General features: G+C 43.7%; 1 protein-coding gene across 2 annotated transcripts in view; it reads right to left on the bottom strand.

Annotated features, from left to right (window-relative positions):
• The window catches only part of LOC108551873 (protein expanded), a 56,544-nt gene that overhangs the window by 20,889 nt on the left and 16,497 nt on the right, over positions 1-19,158 (bottom strand). For both annotated transcript variants that reach the window (XM_017906218.1, XM_017906217.1), the window contains exon 2: positions 15,918-16,017. In XM_017906218.1, coding sequence (XP_017761707.1) covers positions 15,918-16,017 — 100 coding nt within the window. The remainder of the gene's footprint in view (positions 1-15,917; positions 16,018-19,158) is intronic.

The following is a 19,158-nucleotide window of genomic DNA, read 5'->3' on the forward strand; positions in this document are numbered from 1 at the left end:
AAACTGTGCAAAAGTTTTCCCAAGTACTTTTATAAAGAATGTCTTATGTCGAAAAATTTCTTCTTAATTAATATATCATTCGTATTAATTATTTGTGCTTTTAGGGACGGCCTGTGCTTCCTCATTTCTTCCCACTTTCGAGATAAATCTTTCTGTTTATCTTATAAATGTATTTAGTTTACATTTAAAATTAATTAATAATATTTTTACCTATTATCGTGTAATAAAATTTGAATTTTTCTAGAGCCAAATGCCACGAGAGTGCAATTATACGAGCACACAGACGTCCTCGCAGATTTAACACCTATTTTCTCATCACAAACCTACCATAACATTCATTCGCTTCCTGGAGTTAAATTTCTCAAAATGATTTTTCAAACCTATCTAATTCGCGTTCGAAATTAATTAATAAGATTTGTTCCTGCTGTAATAAACTACTAGAAATAAATTTCGAATTTTTCTACGCAAAGTCAGTCGTCACGAGAGTCTAATTACACAACCATTCCTCATCCTGTGCTAAAATAATCCAAAAAAGCCATTTAATCCATGGAAATAAAATTCTCCCAACACTAGACGTACTGACCTGTAATGTATGCATTAAATGTAGCACATCTAACAAATAGCAGCGAAGATTGCCTGATGAAAAAGATAACTATGTATAATTACGTACCTACTTTAATAACGGATAATATTGACTCAATTGAGAATAATTCCATGTTTCCAATAAATATAAAAAGAAAAAATTGGTAGTTTAGTAGATCTAGCGTTAAAATTGGCCTAAAGTTGCCTGCCCGGAGCGAGTGTTTCTCGAAATGCCAGTGGCGAGCGGTGTCCAGCAGTCCGGTTGACAAATTAATTTTATCGGTAGCGACGGTGTTCCTTTATTATAATCACGGAGCAAATACAAGGCTGGCCGGTGGAACGGCTCGGGCCCGCGACATTCGGGGACTTCGGTCGGGCCAAATGGGCCCGTACAAAGGCCGCACATACGCGTTCACGGTGCCCTGATATGGTCGTTGCGTGGAGCCCGGAGACCCATTCTCCTCGCTCGACTTTTTGCACGGCTGATGGTCCGAAATGCCGATACCCCTAAACGAGCGAAACAATGAAAGAGCTTGTCGGCGAGGAGATGTTCGTGAATGAGAGAGCCCCCAAACCTGTCCTGCCCACATGGGGCCAGACACTCGGCTCCCAGACCCTCATGGCGCGACAACGCGACGCGCTTTCCGAACTGGAACTCGATCTGGAACCTGGAACTGGGCCCCCTTTGCGCGCCACGATCATGCGCTAGGCGCTATGCAGCACTGCGCATGTTCGCCGCTGTTGCTTGCTCTGGAAACATGTCCGAGAACGCTGGAATTAGATGGCTAGAAAGTCCGATGGAATCGTTGGAAAGTCGTGTAACGAAACGATATGCGCGGGAATTGCTTTGGAGAAGGATGAAATTGTTATGCGTTAATGGATCGAGCTATATCGATGAAACGAGATTCAGCTGGTGTATACCATAGAACACTGGGAACGAGATTAACCCTTTGAGCTAAAGTAACGAGCTCTCTGAATCGAAGGTGATGATTGCAAGATAAACTGATCGCACACATTTTAACATGCACAGGATTCGACGAATTTCTATAAGTTTCATCTAATTTTATCGTAAATGGTATTGGTATACAGTGGTTAATTAAATTCAAGTACTATTTCCATGTTAAATTCTTCGTAATTAAATCGTTGCGCAAGGAATCGAGTAGTCCTAACCTCTTAGCTCGTAACGACGAGTGGCACTCGTATTAGGGGTTGCAATTTCAGAAGATCATTTCGAAATTGGAACTTCAGTTACTGCTCATCACAATGGTGATTATTCAGCAAGAATTGTGTGAATATTTTGATATTATCACAGAAAAGTCTTATAATTGGAAATAATTCACTAGAGTAACTCCTGGAAAGATAATTTCGTACTTTTCTGACGGATAACATATCTACGCCAACATATTCTCGTTGAATTAAATTAAAGCACAAAAAGCCAGGCTTTATATAGGAAAATTAGATTGGAATGGATCCGACTAATAGAACTCAAAAGGGTTAATTACGGAATAATTCTGACCTAGTTACTTCGCATTTCCTTTCGATTTAATACGCTCGCGGAATAAAGCGAAAGATAGGTTATCTCTTGTAATAAAATTCTTACCTTTGATATAAATATACATATACATACAGATGCGGCACGTGGGACGAAACGTGTCAGCGTAGAGGTTAACCTCGACGGAGCAAGACCGCACGTGACAAGGAATAACGCGTACGACCTAACCCGAGCGAACCTAACCTCAATCCGGGAAGCAATGCGGGTTATAAACGGCGATTCCGCGCATGACAATTATTCCGCATGCAACGACGTGGTCTTGTACCGAGCGTTGAACAGTTTCCAGCGAGCAATTGGCGCAACAATTGGTCGAAAGGGGTTGCCGTTTCACAGAAGCGTCGCGAAACAGTTTTCACGGAACGCATAAACCTCGCAGCAACCTATAAAGGATGCCGGGGAGATGTCAGTGACCGAAACTGCTCATCCCGTTTAGATCCCGTCTACCATTATCGGCGGAGCCGCAATAAAATACGTTATCGTGACGCTCCTTCATCGGTAAAACCATAAACCGTACGAGAAGCGTATACCCGTGCAGCGTTTCGTATATATACAGTGTAGAATCATTATAGGTTACGTTTCAAACATCTGCTCCTCAATAAAACTCCACGTCCTGAAGCCGGTCCGGGTAGTGTCGTTCGTGTTCGAACAGCCGCGCCTCGATTCTTCTCTCCACTCTCTCTCCTTCGCTCTCTCCCCACCCCCTTTTCCTGCTTCCCCTTCTCCTTCTCTCTCCTTCTCTCTCTATTCGCCTGCACGCCGACTCTCGCTCTTTCGCTCTTTCGCTCTTTTTCTCTCTCCCCCCCCAGTCGAGGATTCTCGGACACCCTGTATTTAGCATATTTCGATTTGCCCGAGATACACTGAGCCGTCCACCTCGTCGACGTCCGGTGCCACGTGTGGCATGCTGCCTTTCAGACACGAAGGAGCGGATCGAGCCACATTCCGCGGTGGAGCCGGCCAAGGATGAAAGAAGAAGGAGCCGGGGGGATGTAATGCACTCTCCGCGGTGAAGAGGCCCAACCCGGGCCCTCGCCGACGTCTCTCCGCTTTCCTTTCTGCTGCCTTCCCTCGGACGGTAAAAGAAGAAGAAGAGGGAAAGACAGAGGGAAGGGAAGCAGCGAGACCGGAGCAGCAGGAAGAAGAAGGAGAATAGACGGCAAGACGACGAGGAGAGACGAAAAAGAAGAAGCGCGAGCAGAAGAAGAAGAGGAGGAGGAGGAGGAGGAAGAAGAAGAGGACGAAGGACGAAGAAGGGAAGAAAGATGAAGGAAGAGAAGAGGAAGGTTAGGGCAGATGGGAGAAGAAGAAGGTTGGGGGTGGCGACCTAAGAAGGTCAGAACATCGTATTTCTTGCGGCCGGCAAGAGAGTCAGCAGCGTCATTAAAAAGAAAAGTTCGAGCGGGCATTGTAAGGCGGCCCGAAACCCACGAAAAATGTACCTCGAATTACCGTCCTTCGAGGCCTTTCGACGATACCGCGAACACCGCTTTTACTACGACTCTGCCAATCTTCGAATAAAAGCCCTTCCTCCTCTCCTTTCTCCTCTTCTTCTTCTTCTTCTTCCTCTCTTCTCTGACACTCTGTTTCCTCTCGAACGCGACGATATTTACGAAATCGACGAGTCCGTCCTCGTCTGTTTAGACTCTAGGGCTCCCCCCGGTCCAGGTGTCTCCCAAGATCAACTTTCTCCGAAGTATCTGTACCCAGACCTCGAAACGATTCGAATTTCTTAAGGTAGCCGGGACATCCCTTCCAGATAGGATGCCATCGAGCCTTCCCAATGGATGCGAACGATAAGACCCGCTACGAATGCTAGATACTCCTATCCTCTTCCATCTTGCCCACTTCCCGATCCTTCCTACCTGCACGTTCGCTGTACTGTCTCCACTGACACATATACGAGCCACGCAAGCAACGCGTTAACTTCCCGAGCCAGATTTCATCTTAGCATCGTGTATATAGTTCAGAGAAGTGATCGAAGTTTCCCCCATTCCCCCGTTCCCTTGTTCCACATTATCTTTCTCTCGGGGCCCGGAGTAGCCCGTAAAAGTGGATGCCCCCGTTGCCTGTTTAACCTGCAGTACTCTTCCCTTTCCCTGCACCCCACACCCTCCTCTTCCAGCAGCTACTAGCATTCCCCGTTTTTGATCCCCGGAATTGGCACCGGAATCGTCGAGGGAAGAGATAGATGGATGTATCCAGCGTGGCCGGGGGACCGAGAAAGTCGTAAGTCAGCTCCGGAGTTCTTTCGTTGTGCGATCTCTCCCTCCGTAGCCGAGGGCACCTGTGTTACCCGAGGTATAACCCGACTATTACCGGGGAATGTTGCCCGAGGGCTAACCCTGGCCCTCGTGTAACCAACCATCGGGGCCCATGGGGTCCACCTTATCCCACTAGAGATTCCCTCCAGTCACGGACGAAGCAAGATCTTACGTCGTTCTATCTTTCTTCGTCCCGCTTCCCTTTCGTCCTCCTTTTTGTCTGTCTTCGAACCCATTCCTTTCCTCTTTCTCCCTCTCTTTACCCCGTCTTTTTTTCCTTTTCTTCCTTTCTATTTTTCTCTACCTTTCTCCGTCCTTCTACCGCCAACTCCGCGGCTCTGTCTTCCTCTTTCTTTTTGTCCACCGCCACGCCCAGGACGAGCATAGGCAACGTTCTTACTTTTTTACGACCCTCGACAAAGATGCAAGGAAAGAGAGCAAGGGAGGAGGGAAAAACGTTGTCCCGCGTTCGCGTAAGCTCCGAAGGGGGATCCATCGCTGCCGGTGATGGGTGGAAAGTGGCAAGCTGCAGGAGATGCGGCCGACCCCGGGCTATCCGCGGAAACTAATCGCCGGGAAATGGGACTGCATTCTTCCACGGACGACGCACGATGGACAACTGTGTACCGGAGACAGGGTACCAGGGTTGTTACTCATTGCGAAACGTCCTGGGGGTTGCGGATGGCAATGGTACCGCATTGCTTTCGTTCGTTCGATGAAGATAGAGGTATCGGGATCGCGGAGAATCCCGAGCCTTGAAATTCTCATCGGCATCGAACGTTTCAATTGTTTTGCCAATTTGGCAAGTCGAAAAATCTTCATCGACGTTCTTTCCAAGGTGTGGAATTTCGATAGGAGTGTGCGAGTATTATCATTGAAAGCTGAGTTGGTAATTCGAGAAATTACTAGAAAAGTTACTAGATAAATTACTAAGAACTACTAGGAACCTTGAACATTTTAACCCCTTTGCACCCGACAAAGTTGGTTAATTCGAGAAATTACTAGAAAAGTTACTAGATAAATTACTAAGAATCACTAAGAATCTCGAATATTTTAACCCCTTTGCACTCGACGATCTTTTTGTTACAAAAGGGTAGAAATTCGAAGATTTTCTGTCATGAAGTCGACAATATTTTTTAGAACAGTAAATAAACAATCGTATGATGATTAACACGTACAATTATTACTAGAGAAAAATTACTAAGAATCTTGAACATTTTAACCCCTTTGCACTCGATGATCTTTTTGCTATAGAAGAATAGAAATTCGAAGATTTTCTGCCATAAAACCGGCAATATTTTATAGAACAGTAAATAAACAATCGTATGATCGATGATTAACACGTGGAATTATTTAATTCCAAAACCTAGTACACTGTTACGTTATTTTAAATTTGATACATTAATTAATATCTATTTTCAAAATTTTATTAAATGGTGCCCGAATGTAGTAGTGTCCCGAGTGCAATTATTAAAACTCTGCAACGACAAATAGCTTGACGAGTGTTCAATCGATGACACGATAGAAGTGGCGATAGAAACCTCAAGATGACAGGGTTCGTGGTATCAGGATCGAGATTCCGGGTAAAATCGGCGCGCTTGGTCGATTAGCCGTACGAATATAATGAAGAGAACACGCGCGAGTCGCGCGTTCCAACGGGAATCTCTCTCGTATTTCTCGGCCACGTGAGACCAAGCCGGACCAAGTCGGAGGAAGCCGGGGTCCAAGAAAGAAACGAGGGAGTGACCGATGGAAAAGAGCGTTCTCGGTTCGTGGCGAGGATTCGCGCGAGCTTCACGACAAGAAAAAACCGCGAAGGAACGATCCCCATAAACCCGTCGGTTTCCCAGAAAGAAACAATGTTCCCTCTCTCTTCCCGTGGCGCAGCAATGCGCCGTAACCGTAATTACACCCGTAATCACCCCTGATTGCTGAGAGAGGGCCCGGTCTCCTCTACCTTCGCACTCGCTATCTTTTACACGAGCAACTCTCTTCCACGATGTATATACCCACTTCTGCCAGCCTCTGTCCGACCAAACGCCAGCTCTTTTTCATGGAATCAGCTCTCTGCCGTTCATCTAGGACGATCCTTGCCGCATCATTTTATTACGTGGAAAATAGGAGTTCATAGGACAGTACGAGGTCAGTACGAGCTCTGTACTTGGTCCGGACGATATAGGGGAAAATTGCTAAATCTAGTGATTTCGTACGGAGTTCATAGGACAGTACGAGCTCTGTACTTGGTCCGGACGATATAGGGGAAAATTGCTAAATCTAGTGATTTCGTCGGATGGTATCGATGTCCACCATGATTGAGAATAATGACTGAAGTTTGTAGGTGCATTATTCAGAGTGGAATCAGAAGTGAAATTAGCATCATATTAGGATTTAATTTCGAAAAATGATGAATTGGAAGATAGTATTTAATTTTAATTAAATATTAATCGTTATACGTTAAGTTTCCCTTCGCACTCGAGAGGCGACTCGCAGTTGCCATTTAATCAGATTCTAAAGATCCTTGTTAATTAATATCTCGAATTTAAAATTGCCCAACGATGCGTGGAATATCGAGTTAAAATAATTCTACGTCTTACAATTAATTTGCACTTCTTATTTACCGTTATGGCAGAAAATCTTCGAATTATTATATTTCTGTGACGAAAAGATAGCCGAGTGCAAAGGGTTAAAAATTCTTCGAATTTTGTGCATGTTAGAAGGTATTAGATACAATTAGAGTCGTGTGACAAGTGTGGTGTATAATTCTAAGATCTGGTAGAAACCCGTGACGAGTTAGACTCGTTATTATAGTTATTATATTTAATAATTAAAATTGAAATTAAAATTGGAATTTACCAACGTTAAATTCTCATGATAATTAGAATATTTAAAGGGACTTTAATTTCCCATTAGTTGAATTTTACTAGTACATAGCAAGTTTAGCAAATTTTGCTGAATTTTTACTATCTCTGATTATAAATATCAAAGAAAAGGATCTTAGCTATAATACCATCGAAACAAATAGAATTGTTCATAAACCAAAAGTCTCATAAACCAAAGTAATTACTTTTGCATTTTAAATTAAACAAATTTTAATGTACTCGATCGATGATTAAATTTGTATATTAAAATAAAAATTTGTATATTTACAATTGCATAAATTTTAATATATAATTTAGAATTTAAATGCATTGTATAAATTTGTATATTGAAATAAATATCAATCCTTTTCTTCTACTGAAATGACTTGTTCAAATACCCAAAATATCCCAGCGATTTTTTAATGTCCAACCTGTAATGCTCAAGGGTCATAAGAAAGATGCCAAATGTAAATCCAGCAAATTTAATAACACGGTATAACTGTCTCCTCGATCTCTCAATGATCCTAATGATTCCTCGGTCTCTCTTTTCCTACCAAGCTACTTCAGCGTAAAAAGAACGAGGCAAAGAAATAATCGTTATTATCCTTGCTAAATTCAGAATTAAACCGTACACCGTGACACTTGCCAGGCAAACGTGACAATTTAATTAAAACATGCCTATGATAAATCCTTCGCGGCAGAGGGATATACTTAAACGGTGCACGGCCTGGAGCACAGAAAAATGGCCTCGCGTAACTATTAAACAGAGATTTTTCAACGTTGCACGAAATCATAGGAGTCTCGCCCGCTCCGCTTAAAAGAGCGGAACGCGCTGGCTATGACGTGTAATCATCATTCGGATCAAGATACTATTGTACGTCTTTCGCCATACATAATCGCATTGAAATTTTTTCCATACAACCTCGCAGCCTTGGATACACCGGTGCGCGAGGAATTTTAAAGGAATGCACAGATGTGTAATCTATACGGTATCCATTTGATGGATCGTTTTCCTTATACGATGAACACTCGTATTGTGCGTGGTTCTTTAGCGGAACAGTATTCTCAAATCTGATAGACGTTAAAATACGTTAAATCAAATTTAACACGGAAAACTGTAAATGTAGTATATAATCGCGAGATTTGACACGAAGAACTCGTGACGAGTTAGCCTCGCCATCGCGATGCAAAGGGTTAACTGTTTGCGCTTGAAAGACGACCTTGACTCGCCATTTGATGAATTCTAAAGATAGATATTAATTCGTACATTAAATTTAAAGCAACGCAACGATTTGAAAAGACACCGTCAACTTTGGGACCGCTATTCTTTTGCAACGAAGAAATGACCGAGTGCAAAGGGTTAAATAGGGTTGAAATACACGCCTAAGTCCACTGAATCTCGGTAATCCTCGGTGTGACATCCAGATCGAAGGACTAGATTCGCCACTTCTTGTAGAAGCAGCTGGAAAGACCGAGATCACTATTGCGACGTGCCTAATCGTTACGCGTACACGTGCCAGAAATTGCAACGGAGTTGATACGGGACGGTACGCACCGAAATCGTATCCAGAGTTTTCTGAACGTTATTACACGTTCGTGGCCGGTAACGAAGCGGGCCTCGCGTTGCATTACGGAAGATAGATGGAGTTCCGTTGAACGCGGACCGAGGGGGATAAAATGTGGCTTCCACTAGCACCATCACTACCAAGCGAGCACGGTGTACCAGCAGCGCCACCAGCACCGGCACCACTCCTCCACCGGAGGCCACTATCTGGAGCTCATCGCATATTTCATCCCGATCAAATTATTCCGACGAACAAAACACGCCACGTACGTCCGAGTGAGAACGGCGGTGTGTGCCTTTCGGCAGCCCGCGAGAGAAGAAGCGAGATGGAGTAGAGGAGGAAGGAAACTGGAAGGAGGAGAAGAAAGAGAAGAAAATAGAAGAAAGGGAAGGAGCAAAAGAAGAGAAGGACGAAGGAGGAGAAGTAGAAGAAGAAGAAGAGGAGGAGGAGGAGGAGGAGGAGGAGGAAGAAGAAGACGAGGACGGTGGATTGCCGGGAAGAAAGCGGGAAGGCCGAAAAAGGGAGAAAAGAGTAAAGAAAAAAAGATAAAGCAGGACGAAAGAGCGAAGTTAAAGAAGACGAGAAAGTGAAAAGGGGAAAAGGACGCGATTGATTGGTAGCGGATGGATTCGTCGATCGAAAGGAGATAAAACCAGGTGGAAGAGGGGAGGTTTAGCTAAGGACGTCGACTGCTAACCGATATATCGTGGAGAACCCTAAAACTGCCTCCGCAACACGGACGCGCCTTCCTGGATGGGCTCGGTTCCTTCTTCGTCGCCCCCTTCCTCCTGCCTTGCCGCCTCCCGCGCCTTCCCCTCGCCCCGACCGTTCAACATGCACGGGGCTTCATTAGCGATCGCGTAATATAAATCAAACGACGACGCGTTTTAATTTATAAAACGCCATTACACCTTATGAATGACCCATTCATGTGAGAGGCTTCGCTTCGTGGACACGTGTCCCCGTTGTTACGACCACGAGTGCCAGAAAGGGAGAGCCGAAGGGAGACGCGGGTGGGAGAGAGAGCGAGGGCCCCGCCGGGAGTGGAAGCGAGAGACCAGGGCTCTGGGCCCACGAGTAAGAAACGCAAAAAGAAGGAAAGCTCGACGAAGATGGAAGGATGCACCGAGAAGAAAGAAAAAAAAGAAAAAGAAGAAACGAGAGGAAGAAAGGGACGAACACCGACGTGTGCATTCCTCGCCCGTGGAATTTTCTCTTTCTCGCCAATCGACCCAACTTCCATTCCTGCCTCCATCCAAGTCCCATTCTCGGCTCGACGAAACCCGGTAAATCTCGAGAAAGGAGCAAAAAAAGAGAAAAAAGAAGACGGAAAAACGAGACGAGAAAGCACGACGGAAAAGATGGGAGAAAAAGAGGGGAAGGAATTAAGAGAAAAAGAGAAAAAAAGAGAGAAAAAGGTGGAGGAATTCCAAAAAGAAGGGAACAATGAAAAAAAGGGGAAAGAAAAAGAAAAACGAAGAGCAAAGGGCTCCGCTAACGTTCGGCAAATGGTGCAGGAGGTGCTGCTTACGAGAGACCGGCGAAGGAGAAAGATCGGCATGTGTAATGGAGGGGAAGGAAGGACGTTGAAGCCCTGTTGTGACGCAGCCTTAGCTTCATCGAGGTATATATCCAACGGACCTGCTAAGGCCCATTCTCTGCTCGGCCTGCGCCCCTCCTCTCCGCCCTTCCGCCTCTGAATCCCTCTTTGCTGGGTCCTCCGCGCCTGGCCCTCACCCCACCACCTCGCCCGGCCCTCACCCCACTACCGCCGTTCGCTTCCACTCCGTCCCCTGTGCCCGCGCGCGCGCGCGCGCCAGCGTCGACGATTCCTGTCCTCGGAGTCCTCCTTCCACATTCCTGGGTCCCAAGTCGCCGTGCGGCGGAGACGCTTGGGCGGGAGGTGGAATACGAGAGGCCCTATACAAATCACCGGGCTACCGTCTTACCCGGGCTCATTCTTTCTCTACCCTTCTCTCTCCTTCCCTTTCCTGTCTCGCTCCTTCTCTGTCACTCTTCTTCCACCTCCTCAGTCTCATCCTCTTCTCTGCTGCTTCTTCTTCTTCTTCTTCTTCTTCTTTTATCCTTCTTCGCGTTTCTTCTTCCTTTTTTATCCCTCTCTGTCTCGCTCGAACGCAACGGCAACCTATTATCTCTCTCATTTATCGCGTTTTCTCTGTTCTCCTCTCCTTTTTGCCGTGCAGCCTCGTCCTCTTCCCGACGCGCTTCTCTCTCGTTCTTCACCCTTCGTCTTTTATATATAATACGCGAGCCAGGGGTGTGCGTCCTTCTCTTTCCACCTCGCTCTTTTCGCTCCAGCATCCGTTAGCTTTGTCCTCGTCCCTCCACCGCCAGCTCGCTCGTTCTTTCCTGCTCTCGGCCCCCCTCTCGTGCACTTTCATGTCCCTTTTCGTCGGTTCCTTTTTCTCCTGTTGCGAACAACACGCACCTCGACCCTCGGCCACGCACACGTACCACGCGTTGACGCCCAAAAAATTTGACCTTTCATATAAATTACTCGCGACATTGCGGCCTCCGCGCCGAATCCTCCAGCGCGTTTTTCGTTATCGGCTGGATATTTGTGTTACGCGCGTCGTGATCACGACGAAATTGACCTGGTACGGGATCGTAAAAATTCGCAAATATTTTCCAATTTCTTCTCGTTTTTCCCTTTTCGGTCCCGCGAGAGTCGAAGGCGCCATCCCGGCAAGCTTTGCGCTATCGCAGATTTGGCTAACTCCGGTCAACTCATCGAATGATTCCGTGGCTGTCGGGTGATTATTTCGATAATTTCTTGGGCTGTCCCGCGAACGGGGAAAAAATAAGACTGTGAAATGGGAGAGACATCATCGGCAGGACCGTGGCGATACTAAAAAACCTCGGTCCTCGCTCGACCACGTTCGCCAAGCAGAGGGGTTGTAACCAAAGAACTTTTCGGCGGCTGGTCGTGCTCCGCTCGCCCGGAGCGATCTTTCTCGATATCTATTTTTAGTAAGAAGCGTCCAAGACCAGACGGTGGTGATTACAAAATTGCAGCAGCGATTGGTCCGTGTCATTTTACCGCCACAGGCATGGGGGTCGGGACAGAGGGACAAGAAGAAGAACAAGAGGAATACGAAGAAGAGGAAGAAGTAGGAGAAGACGAAAGAGTAGCAGAAAAAGACGTCAACGACGAGGACGAACAGGAAGAACAAGAACCGCCATCACCGGCAGCAGAGGAGGAAGATGAAAAACTGACAGAGAGCGAAACAACAATGACGTCGCCGGGAAAGAGACAAAGTCGCGTCCAAGAAAAAACCGTGCCCATCGTGCCTTAAGAAGAACCAAAACTCGTGCAGAAAACTACCTAAAGAAGACGAGCAAAGAAACAACGCCGAGGATCATCTCGGAAGGAAAACAGAGTTTGGGTAGCGGGGGTACGCAGGTAGAAGGCGAATCGAGGGAAACTAAAGAAGAAGATGAAGATGAAGATGAAGATGAAGATGAAGATGAAGATGAAGATGAAGATGAAGAAGAGGAAGAAGAAGAAGAAGAAGCGGTGTACTCCGAACGACCAAGCAGCAGTTCGCGCACGTACGCGCGCGTAGAGTAAGGAGACGAGCGTACAGAGGCGCGCAGAGGAGGCCAGAGTGCCTAAAGAACGAAGGAGAGAGAGAAAGAGACCTCGGTACGGGCTCTGGCAACGTTCACGCAAACCAACGCACGCATGCAGGGGTGTGAGCCACCTTTTTCTACTTGTTTTGGTTTTTCAGATGCATTTTTTTCCTGTCGTGGCATGGCTCGCGCGCCTCAAAACCCGCCAGCTCAGGCTCGCCGTGATGGGGCCCCGCTGGAATGTAGGAGGGAGGGGTCCCGCAGGGCCCTTGCGAGGCCCAAGAAGGGTCCGGCCGCGGTGGTGGGGGTACCAGTCGGACCGGCTTGTCATGACTGGTGGGAAGGCAAGAGAGTAGAGCGAGAGGGTAGCGACGGAGCCGAGTATATTCGGTGAAGGGAAGGGACGGACCCCGGACGGCGTCGGGGGCAGAGGGCGAGGGAGAGCAAGAAGACCACGCTATGCAGAAAGATCTCAAGATTAGTCAACGGACTACCCGGCAAGGACTCTCTTTGCGTGGTATTAAGGGGGTACTCTTGTCTAGATGGTTTACGAATACCGTTTTCCGATTTTTGCACTAGAGAATTTTTGCATTTTTTTTTTTTTTTTTTTTTAAAAAAAGGGTTTTTTTTTTTTTTTTTAGATTTTGGGATCGGTGGAGTTATGGGAGTTTAAAGGGTAGGTTGTGGACATAATGGCATGGGGAGTTTTACGAGAGTTTTATTAAAAACGTGGATTATCTGATTGAGTTGATTTTTGCGAAGGAATGGGGATTACTGAACCTCCTAATACGAGCTTCGATATAAATAAGAGAGAATTAATTAAATGAGCTATGAGATGATGGCAGCTGTCACACAATTTTGGGCCTAGAAAACTGGGAGAATTAGTTAATTTAGATAATAAGAGGAGACTCGATACGTACGTATCCATGTTTGTCTGTGGATTCTGAAACTAGGCACTGAAAAGTATGTGATTTCAACTATTCACAGGTAATAAATTTTAACCCTTCGCGGTCCTGAGCCGTGCTGGACCGGCCATTCCATTTCGTTCCATTCCTTTCACTTTCAGCACATAAAACATACTCTTTCGCGTTAAAGCTTAGTTTAATAGAAATATGTCAATATAAGCTGGTTACCGATATTATGTAAATATACGACCAGCTTTTCAAAGTAAGACACTGAGCATGAACTAATTGCAATAATACGTCTAATTCGAATTATAAAGTGAGCATAATTACGATATATATAAGACTACGAATTTAAATGGTCTACGACTGGACCAAGTATTATCATCATTTAATTTAATATTAAAAAAGACCGAAATACCGACAAAATAAATTCAATTTATCGATAAAAAAGTTCTTTTTTTCAAAAATTGGAAATTCTTTTTTCGAGAGGGATGTGTATAATCCCAATTTAAGTTATGTAATTGGAATATTTTATCTCTATTTTTTAACGACTGTAATAAATACTCCATTACAAATCAAGAACGATCACTTTACGTAAGATGGCTACAACACCTGTCTTAAACATATTTATAGCAATTAATAACAGTGAAAACTTGAAAGAAAATAAAAATTTCTTTTGCATTTTAAGGAATAGCTCTTTATACTCCCAAACATCTAACTCAATATACCTCGTAGCTTTCTCTTTGAAAAATTCTGTAGGATCGTTTACTTTTAGGATTGTTTCAAGAGAGGTCCCTAATAAGGTAGCTTTTCCTCTGGGCCCCTTTCCGAGGTATCGTTCATTTCGTTTATTTCGTTACACGGCTACCAGGACAGTCGATGCCGCGTCTAGGACACTTTCTCCTCGAGTGAATCTCGGCCGGGACAGCCTTTTGGATTCGCGGTAGATAGTGTCGCTGGGCCCAGTGAGAGATCCGACCGAACGGCTAGTGAAAGTATCCTTATCGCGCCGTTATCCTTTCGTTTTTCGGACTAAATTGGGTTCTTTAATTCCTTCGGCGGAAGTAGGTTCGTTGGAGGCGAAAGACGTTATTTATGTGTGTGTGTATGGGGAGAGAGGGATATCGAGAGTCACCTGACACGTGAAGCGATTTCGATGGTTCCGAATAAAAGCTGGTCTTTGAAAAATGTTTTAGTTCAAATCTGAATTTAGATCTTAGGTATAGCTGATAATATTGAATTTTGAATTTTCGAATGTACAGACCTTTGAGTTTTTGAATTTTCCAATTCGAACATTGACGAGTTTTTAAATTTTTAAGTCCCTTAACTTCGGATTTACTTCATTTTTAAATTCTCGAATTCCTCCATTTCCAAGTTTCTAAATTTTTCAATTTTCCTGCCTGTTTTCAATTTTTGAATTTCCAGACACTCGATCGTTTGAATTGTTGAATTAAAAAATATTAAACATTTTTTCATATCTATCATCAGTCAGTTGCGCAGTAATCAATCGTGGTATTTGAACGTTTATGACACACACGATGAAATATTAAAACGGTGTTTACTGTTTTATCGAAAGTAAGAAATTCCTTGTTTGTTTTTTATTCAAGAATTAAATTTCCTGCGGACTTTCCAATCTTGGATTCTGCAGGTCAACGTTAAATTACCTTGACGTTTACATAGGTTTCCTCGAATACTAAATTCGTACTTTCAACAGCCTTTACGGTGGATTTTTTAACTCTAAACTAATAGAAAATTTCATAGCATCATAGTGATTCATAGCATCAAACATAAGAGTTCATGCAATATTATTATCACACTCCTCGATATTCAATTCTTATGAACATCTACATTATGTAATTCGCATATTATTCAAAATGGCTAGCTACCAATTTCAAAAACATAAAAGGAGAAATTTTCATCTACAAACTAGCATCGAAGGATCTCTGAATAATACACATACGACCCGAATCAACACGAATCGACCCACGAGATTGCAAGAGTTAAAGTTAACCTCCTTTCTACCCATCGAACATCGAAACGTAAAACGCAACAGACTATACGTCCACATGTTACTTATTAACTTTAGAAAACCATCATTTCACGCTGGCTAGTTACCTAAGACATACTCTCGACACCACGGAAAAACACCAATTTTGCATGGAATTAAACAAACCGTCTGGAAACATTCCCCGACTCATTCGCGTCCGAGTGGTTTGCTCGCAAAGGGGTAAAAAGTCGGAAAGAGTCGAGGGTTAACGATGGTCCCCGATCGTGGCGGGTGGTGGGGGAAATGGGAGCCATCTGAACGGCGCGGATCGTGATTCGGGAGAGCGTTCGCGCTCTCGCGAAACGCAACACCTAATGACTCGCGTGAGCTTCGGTAATTCGATCTACTCCGGAGGAGGTTAAAAAGTGGCGCGCCGTAATTCGAGGCGGATACGCTACCCCGCAAGTCATTCACGATGCTCACCGGGCCCGTCCGACCACATTTCGTCCGTTAAACGATGGAACGACGGAAACGAGAGCGTCCTGAACGCGGACAGAGAGGTAGAAGAAGGAAAAGGGCCACCTCCCCGTGGCCGGGCACACCATTTACTCACCGGACAGTATTGCCAGGCCGAACAGTTCGCAGTCTCGCATGCCCTGCTGGCCGAGAAGCATGCATGTCTGTGCATACACCTCCTTCACTCTCGACTTCGCCTGAAACGACATATACGTAGCGTTAGATTTGGAGAAAGATGACGGGGTGGGGGAAAGAGCGGGACTGAAGTGGGGGGTAGAAAAGAGGGTGAGTGTGTACACTTGCTTTATAACGTTATTCCGTTAAGAGATATGTTAATTAGCGTTTAATCTATTATGCGACGAGTACATTATAGGTTAGGATTTACGCAACCCTTAATTTAAAGTATATTACGCGTATGTAAATTCTCATGATTCTAAATTTCATTATTTTTAGCCTAATTTAATAATCGTTTAAGTATACTGCAAATTATACCAATTTTTTGGAAGATTAATTCAACATCCCGAATCTTTCGTAAAATTATTGAAATATAGAGTTCACGATTTTAAAAGTAAAATTAATTCCGCGAATATGGATATAATTATAACCTAACCTAACCTAACCCTTTGCACTGGAGAGGTGAGCCTCAGTCGCCATTTAATCAAATTCCGAAGGTCGACGTTATTTAATACGTCAAATTTAAAATAACGTAACGATGTGCGGGATGTCGAAGAAAATAATTCTACGTCTTAATTTGCACGCGATTTCTTATTTACTGTTTCAAAAATATCGTCGACATTGCGAATGTCTTCGAATTGCTATTTCTCTGGAACGGAAAAATCGTCGAGTGCAAAGGGTTAAATAGAATACAATTGTCATGAATTATGTTAAACTTTTACACGGTACTCGCTGATTTTAATTTGCCAATTGCACGCTTGCTTAATCTCGCTCGATTACTCGGAAATACCGAATGACGGCAGAATTTTCGGAAAAATATACTCTCCGCCGTATATTTTACGCGACATGATATATAATTCAATTATTCCTTCTCTCGAATATGAAGGAAGGAAATAACGAACACGCGTTCCTCGTCGTTACGATTTAATAGGCTATCGTGCCATCTAAATCGATAAAATCCAATATATGCACACGAGAGCTGTATAAAACACCGTACGATTATCGATAAACGATTTCCAACGAAAACACAACTATCGATCGAGGGAATCTGCCATACGAGCAATCAACGCTCGTATGTTCATCGCGAAACGGAATGGCCTGCCCTTCGTGGAGACGTCGCGACGCACGTGACCGGTAATAGAGCACGCGTAATGAGATTGTATCGCTCTCGAAACCCTTGTCCGACATCGGCCCCTTTATGTAATTACGAATTTACACCGGCGAAATGGTCGTGCACAAATGATTTCGTTTCAAGGTGGACTTGTTGATGTCGAGGTGCAGTCATCGACATCGTAGCCGGCTAAAGGAAGAAGGAAAATGAAAAGAAAGGAAAAAGGAATAGAAAAATACGAGAAAAAGGAAACGCACGAGCATGGAACGTGGAATATATTAAAAAGAGTGGTCAAGGATCTGGCTATGAATTTTGTATGTTGAAACAAGAAAAAGGCTAATATTAATACGCGGTTAACTTCAAATTGAATATTATTTTAAGATGCGAGATGTCGCTTGTGATTCGCGGGAATCCGATCCTCCTACTTTCGCCACCAGAGGGATGCTCGGTGCAACGCGTTTCTCCAAAGTACTTAAACGCTGAATCTATTATAACTGAATAATTAATCAGTAAATAAAACGTATGATTCCTGAAAGAAAAGAAGAATTCTTTGTATCTTATATTACAAGAAAAATGAAATACTTCAAATCCTAAAAAACTTTTAGGTTATGTTGGTAAATTGTTTCAGCCCTTAATATTCACCCGTTTCATACCGTTGAAAAGACAAGTTTAGTTATATACAGAAATCAATCTAGGATATACGGTGTCAATAAATAGTTTATAAAACCTAGATTTCGAGAACCGATATTTATATAAACATCAGATAAGAATTGGGGGTTAGGCGGACCGCGTCACGCACCCTCTTAACGATCAGTCGCTCTAGAGAAGCACTCGAAAATAGATATACCTTCCTAGATAGTAATAAAAGAATTTAAAAGAGAATATATATATATCGTAGTTACTTTGCAATCATAAACCCATAATCCCAAAACATAAATAATCTTCTTAATTCTGATCCGATATAGTAATTAATACATATTAATGTTTCTATTTCCTTCTTCTCTCCGCTAATAATATATTCCAATGTCATAAACGAATCTTATGGATTTCGAGTTATTAAAACTTTTCAAGTGTTTGTACATACGTACATATGTTCACTGATGAATATTATTAACGCGAGCTACATATGTAATTGAAAGAAATGGAAAAAATGATTTAATGAAGGAAGTCGTTTATCCAAAGCTTCGATTTACGTCTTTGACACACCCTCCACCATCGACGTATCTACCCGCAGATCCGAGAGATCGATTAATATCGTTGCACCATTCATGGTTAGATCGGCGCGCGTAATACGAGACGGAAATTTATGTACCGTTTATACACGGATAGCTTTAAACTTGCGGTAACCCACATTCTAGAGAAACCGGAATCCCTTGCGTAAACGACATTAGCGTTAACCCATTTTATGCGCCTTTTTGACAGACGTTTACGTACCTATCTCTCCGAACGATTCTGTTCGAAAGAGGAACGAGAAACCGTAACCAGAACGGGGAACATAAAATTCGATATTAATGACATATTTATGCCTCGGAATGTAATCGCTATACCAGCGAAATAAACATAGTTGACGATTCGAGATGACGCTGAAAACGATAATCCTTCCGTTGTCTTCAGGCGACCATAGTCCTCCAGTTTCGTACCCTAACTAGAATCACGCGTGTAGCACGAAAAAGTGCTACAAAATCCTGATTGAAAATTTGATTTTCCAAATCAAAAAATTCTGAAAATCTTCGCCAAGAACCAACGTGGATTTACCTGACAGTATTGCGTAATGAAATTTCTTCTCTCCGTGTAGACAGGTATTAGTCACTATCTATAGAACATGATGCAACAACCGAGGTATTTGAAGATGTATTCTTTATTACGGTAATAGTAATAAACCGACGAATCTAACGAAATTCGAAGAAAATGGTACCCCTGGAAATGGTAAACCTGTCTAGGCATGTATCATTGACCTATAGCAATAAGTTAACGAATATATAATGAAATTTTAATACACTGTTCGACGAAAATGGTACCTCGAAAAATGGTAAAATGGTAAATCTACATATAT

The sequence above is a fragment of the Eufriesea mexicana genome, unplaced genomic scaffold, assembly GCF_001483705.2.
Source record: "Eufriesea mexicana isolate 0111107269 unplaced genomic scaffold, ASM148370v2 scaffold5190, whole genome shotgun sequence".
NCBI lineage: Eukaryota > Metazoa > Arthropoda > Insecta > Hymenoptera > Apidae > Eufriesea > Eufriesea mexicana.